Source organism: Hibiscus syriacus, unplaced genomic scaffold (assembly GCF_006381635.1).
Source record: "Hibiscus syriacus cultivar Baekdansim isolate YM2019G1 unplaced genomic scaffold, ASM638163v2 tig00110819_pilon, whole genome shotgun sequence".
Lineage (NCBI taxonomy): Eukaryota > Viridiplantae > Streptophyta > Magnoliopsida > Malvales > Malvaceae > Hibiscus > Hibiscus syriacus.
The window spans coordinates 2,172,697-2,178,663 of NW_024062875.1; the positions used below are offsets into that span (position 1 = coordinate 2,172,697).

A 5,967-nucleotide genomic window follows, 5' to 3' on the forward strand; every position below is an offset into this window, starting at 1 on the left:
GTAATTTTTGGTCAAAGTAAGTACTTAAATTTTTTTTTATCGAAATAGATACATAAAGTATTTAATCTTTTTCATCTAAGTTCTAAAAAAAATTGACATGCGACATTATTTGAAGTATACCTTAGGTACTTAAGTGAAAAAGATTAAATAATTTGGGTACATATTTTGATAAAAAAAATACTTTAGGTATTTTTTCTGAATAAAAATAAAAGTTTAGATACTTGGACAAAAAAAATGTTAGGTAATTGAATGAAAAAGATTATATGTTTTAGATACTTATTTGTGATATAAACCAAATTTAAATATGAACGTCTATAATTAAAAAAAATTAGATGCCTCATTGCACCAAAAAATAAAACTTAAGTACCTAATTGCACCCCCAGAAAGTTTAAGTACCTAGTTGCATTATTAAAAAAAAGTTAAGTACCTAATTCCACCAACAAAAACTTAATTATCACTTTGCACATAAATACCAAAATAAATTACCAGAAGTTATACTTCACCTAATCATACACCTGACCGAATTCTTACGTGGCAACTCTTTATTCGCTCTGAAACGAATATAGAAACAAATCGAACCTAGCTCTCCCGTGCATAATATTTAAGTCCACTATCTCCGAAATTATATTATCTATAAAGTGAAACGAAGTGTCTGCTTTTGATTTTCTCTTTTCTTTCCCTTGAAATCGCAAGAGTTGTTTTGCAGCTCTTTCTCTCTCTGTTATCTTTTTATTTTTATATGGCTTCTCAAGCCAGCCTCCTCCTTCAGAAACAGCTAAAAGGTAATATTTTCTTCCATCGTTTTCAATTTAGTGAGTACGTATATGAGTTCCTTTCGTGGGGTTTTGGTAATATTTTTTTACCGGGTTACGATTGATCTTTTTGCAGATCTTTGCAAGCATCCGGTTGATGGGTTCTCAGCTGGGTTGGTTGATGAGAGCAATATCTTTGAATGGAGTGTTACAATTATTGGACCTCCTGATACTCTCTAGTAAGCTCCCTTCTTTTTCTTTTTTGGTAAAGTTTGTTACTTTAATTGAAATATAGTGTTTCTTGTGGATTCTTTGATGTGGATTTTGTTTTTGACATTGGATCATGAATTGATGTTATGACCTTTGAAGTTTGAACGGAATGTTACAATTATTGGACCTTCTGTTGCTTATTCTCCGTTTAGTATTATTGTTCTTTAGTAATCTTGACATTGATTGAATTGAGCTCCATTGATTCTTTTTCTGTGTTTCTGTGAGAATAATTGTCTTGCTAATCTTAACATAGATATTCTAATTTTTTTAGTGAAGGGGGATTTTTCAATGCCATTATGAGTTTTCCACATAATTATCCAAACAGCCCTCCAACGGTGAAATTTACATCAGAGATTTGGCATCCTAATGGTATACCTTTTGTTTTCTCAATTTCTTACTTGCCTTTATATGATGCAAGAATTAGTTCCATCTTTATGCATATTGCAGTTTATACCGACGGCCGTGTCTGCATATCAATTCTTCATCCTCCTGGTGATGATCCAAATGGCTATGAGCTTGCAAGTGAGCGCTGGATGCCAGTCCATACGGTATGTTTATGAAGTGCAACATATTTTTGAAATTTCTTTTGTTTGTGACTGTTCATGTGCTAATAACATCCATATTCATAGTAAGAGATATGCATGTAAGCTAGAAACCAAAGTTTCTATATGAATCTGAATGTTGATGCCGACTGATTTATTCTTACTAGAACGAAGGTTGAAAATGATGTATTTTGTTGTATAAGTGGGTTGGAAGGAGTTCACCAATGTGATCGAATATTTTATGACCATAAGATACTTCTCAATCTTGACAGGTAAATTATAGGGGATGGTAGATGGTTAATTTTGATTGCATCGGTTTATAAGATGATTAAGAGATTGACATGTAAAACTGATGTGGTATTGGATAATGACTCAAGAAAAATATGTTGAGTTCTTTCAACAGGTGGAGGCTATATCAGTTGAGAATTACTAATTAAAATAAAGATGGCTGAGAATGTATGATCATATCTATGTGTGGAGCAAAAAGATAATAACCCGAGTGGAATGAATTAAGAACTACATTAAAGGTGGAAGATATCTGAAAGAGAAAACATGGGGGCAAGTTTAAATTGTGCGAGTACCACCTTAAATTGGCGATAAGGATGAAATGGAGGAAAAAAATCATGTACATTAACATAATTGGTTGTAGATGAGGGCTTAGTTTAGTTGAGGTACTGTCAAAAGTTTCAACAGTTTAGTCTCTCTTGTTTATGATGCGTCATTAGAACCTTTTGTTTTGGAAATTATTGTTTTCCGCTCTCTTGACTCTATGATAGTGCATTATCAGATTTACATTCTTACTATTTGACAGGTTGAAAGTATTGTTTTGAGTATCATATCAATGCTTTCCAGCCCTAACGACGAATCTCCTGCAAACGTTGAAGCTGCAGTAAGTGATTGTCTAGATTCATATATTTCCCTTCCGGTGCAACTTTGTCGTTTGTTATATGAACCAAAGAACTAAAATCGCGACTTCTTTGTGTATATTTGCAGAAAGAATGGAGAGAGAGGAGAGATGAATTCAGGAGGAAAGTTAGCCGTTGCGTAAGACGGTCACAAGAAATGTTATGATCCTTTTCTTCTTCTCTACAATGTGTACCCAGGGAATGCCTTCATTTGAGTATCCTTTTCTTGTAGAATGCCATCTGAAATTCCCACACTTTACCCCTTTCTTCAGTTAAAATCTCCGTTTTAGCTATTGGTTGGAGTAATTGTAATAACTCGTATTCAAAAGCGTTTTCTTTTTGTTGGCAAACGTTATTGTGATATAATATTTTTCAACATTAGCCATTAAGACTAACTAATAAAGTCCATGAATTCGCAATTATCACTAACTAATGAGCCGCTCCCCCATTTGACTATTTACATAAATACCGCCCACGTGTCACTTAGCTGAGCGGACGTTGGCCTAATATTCCTATCCAACGCCACCGTTCACTTTCACTTCGTCTCCTTCGCTTGCAATAAAGAAAATAAATAAATAAATTGCCGTAAAAGACGATAAAAACTGTCACTTTGATCTTATTAATTGACAATGTGGAAATTTCCATAGGTTTCTCAGTTTTGTTTTCCATGGAAGAGAAAAAGGTTATAAGGGAAATTTACCAGTTTCCAGGAGTAGTTACAGACAAGTAAAATGTTGAGGATCCAGCAGGTCATGCTGCAATATTTTTGCTCAAAGTTGCTGCATTAGAAACGGTTAGAAGGGAACCAAAGGCCAAGTGTCCCTCTTTATGGCGTGGGTTTCAGGCTCTGCAAGTCATTTGCTATCCACCCTTTAATTGTTTTCAGAAATGGGTTCCTTTTAAGGGTTTGCTCAAAGGAATGCAGGTTTGTTCTTTAACAAATTCTTGCAGATTTGCATTTCCAATTAATTGCTTGGTGGAATTATCTATCATCATTAAGGGCTTCATTTGAACAAATGATTGGCTTTGTTCCAGACATTGTCGAGACCGCTATTGGTGCTTTCGGTTGCGACATCACTTCCTGATCAAGAAGATTTAGCTGATGAAGCAACTAATAGTGGTTCTCTGGTGAATCCAAAATTACATTCTGACGAACCCTTTTTGCACCCGACCTTGGATGCAAGGTAAGTAGGTAAATTCAAGTATGTCAAGTTCTTATTTTTAGGACTTCATGTCAATCTTGGAAGGAAGCTATATTTGCTCCCGCACAATCTAAAATTGGAAATGGAGATTCCGTTATTGTAAAATGATGTCTATTCATAGTTTGATCTCAGGAGCTTTGGTTAACTTTTAATTAACTGATGCTGCAGAGTGATAAGTGGGGTTTGACTGAATGTAAAAGTGAACTATTTATAAGGGTAAATTCTATCTGGTGCACACATAGATCGTGAAAAATTCCTAAACATAAAAAATTACTGGTAACTAATAGTGTTTTTGATTGGTTCTGTAGTTCAGATGTGGTCCATATCTATCCAATTCAATTCTGATGGTTTTTTCTGCTCATGAGGCATTCTTTCTGGTTTGCATATGTTCAAATAGTACTAAAGAAAATGAATCACCTATTAGGTTGAATATGATTAGACCAGGCTTCCCCCTTGAATATTCTGGTTTTGCATGTTTCAAGCAATTTGTATGTTACTCCTATTAGGAACTTGAGTATGTCATCAGTGATAAGCTTTGTTTACTAACCTCTTAATTCTATGTAAATTCAGTAATGAAGCTTCCCAAAATCTAGAGTGTGAAAGCTGGTTGGACAAACTCCACAACGAGCTGGAAAATCAAGGAATTAGTTTACCAGAGAGGTGATTTGATTACATGAATGCATTCATGGTGGTTTTTTTATTGTTTTTCTCCTTCCATTCATTACTAATAATTGATGATGAGCTTTAGTGTTGTTCATTTTTTTAATTGCTTGCTTTTTTTTCTTGCAGCAGACCATGACATTGTAGTGTTTATGCAGAATCAACGATGAATATCTCCGTAGATTTTATATAGCTGTAAAGGGTGACTTTGTAGTTTTCCTATCATCAATTAAAAGGGCAATCAGATGGAGGGAGACATATAGACTTCTTTCTCAAGAAGAGCTTGAGACATGGGGGAACATGGTATTCTGGCACGGATATGATCTCATGCATCGACCTTGCCTCATTGTACGGCTTGGGCTAGCTTGCTCCCGCGTGCCATCCCATGATAGACCTCATTTTGCTTAGGCAGTCAGTATGTTTTTAGCCCCTGGGGTACTATCTAGCTTTCCATTTTGCTACCTTTTGGAATTTAGTGAGACTTCTATTTGTTTCAAATCTTTAATTTCTCTGTTTAATATGAGTTGGTGGGGAAAGTTTCTTTCAAAGAAAGCTTTTTCCATCTGAAATAGCCAGCTGGATAATCCAAAACAGATGTCAATGAATTCCTGGATCACATCCACCAGTATATTTTTATGTATAGTTACAGACAGTGCTTTCTTTCCTCTCTGTTTGCCAAGCTACTTTTTCATGAAATCAAAATTGACATTTTTAAAAGAATCTATTTTTGTGCACCGCCATTTTATCTATTGAATTCTATTTAAAATCATTGACTTTCACTTGTTATAAGACAAACAGAGAAAAGTGTATCTTCCTAATCATCACTACAGGTTAGTTCTTGAAGTCATTCATCGATGTTTTGGCCTCAATTCTTTCATTCTAGTACCTTTTCTTTTAGTTGCTTTTGTGTATGATGTTTATGATCAAAAGAAATGGTTGTTGCTGCAGTATCTCAAGTAGAACATGGAGTCATGCATTTAGTCAGTCCAGAAAATCCTGAAGTTCAAGTTACAGTTTTAGTGAACTGTGAAGGATTATCGCCTTTCAGAATTCCCATGCAAATAATGAGATCATGCTCTTCCCTCTTGCAAGACCACTACCCCAACTGCCTTGGCTGTTTGTTTGTTATACAGCTTCCTCCAGTTGTTCGCGTCATTGCTCAGACTTTTATTTAGGTTAATTCTTCTTCTTTGACTGAAAGATGAATGTTTTATCTTATATATCCCATTTCATTTCCTTTTTCCATTTTTCTTTAGCATCAAATATGTTAAGGGTTAAGTTATCCTTCTTCTTATTGTTTTGGGGCGAATTTGTGGATTTTCTCAGGTTTTGAAACCAGTTACGAGGAAAAAGTTAAAGATTGGAGGAGAAATGTACCGCAAAGTTCTCCTGGAGAATCTTCAGACACTCCCATCATATCTTGGTGGAGATTGTAGGTGCACAAAATGCTTAAATACTTTTCATGATGTGAAGCATCCTCGTACAGACCAGTTCAACAAGATACACACAAGTGAAGATGCTAGTATAATATGGAGGGCAACTAGAGGGTTTTTAATGAGGCCTAATATTCTATCAAAAAAAAAGTGAAGATGTTAGTGACATTGAGGATCTATCCAACTTGATCTAATTTATCAGG

The 5,967-nt window shown here is 34.9% G+C and overlaps 1 protein-coding gene and 1 pseudogene across 1 annotated transcript; both read left to right on the forward strand.

Annotated features, from left to right (window-relative positions):
• The first annotated feature begins 634 nt into the window (after positions 1-634).
• On the forward strand, positions 635-2,845 carry LOC120141991 (ubiquitin-conjugating enzyme E2 7). The gene is made up of 6 exons (XM_039156753.1): positions 635-782; positions 889-991; positions 1,294-1,391; positions 1,470-1,570; positions 2,376-2,453; positions 2,558-2,845. Exons 1-6 carry the CDS (start codon positions 740-742, stop codon positions 2,633-2,635), a joined length of 501 nt encoding a protein of 166 aa, XP_039012684.1. The 5' UTR covers positions 635-739; the 3' UTR covers positions 2,636-2,845.
• Positions 2,846-3,136: 291 nt separating this feature from the next.
• Positions 3,137-5,967, forward strand: LOC120142133 (annotated as a pseudogene).

What these genes read in the sequence shown, in the direction of transcription:
- LOC120141991 (XM_039156753.1), top strand. Translation starts at nt 740, where the DNA reads ATGGCTTCTCAAGCCAGCCTCCTCCTTCAGAAACAGCTAAAAG. An exon ending in CCTTCAGAAACAGCTAAAAG is followed by an intron (nt 783 to 888) that starts GTAATATTTTCT and finishes ATCTTTTTGCAG; the next exon opens with ATCTTTGCAAGCATCCGGTT. An exon ending in GCTGGATGCCAGTCCATACG is followed by an intron (nt 1,571 to 2,375) that starts GTATGTTTATGA and finishes ACTATTTGACAG; the next exon opens with GTTGAAAGTATTGTTTTGAG.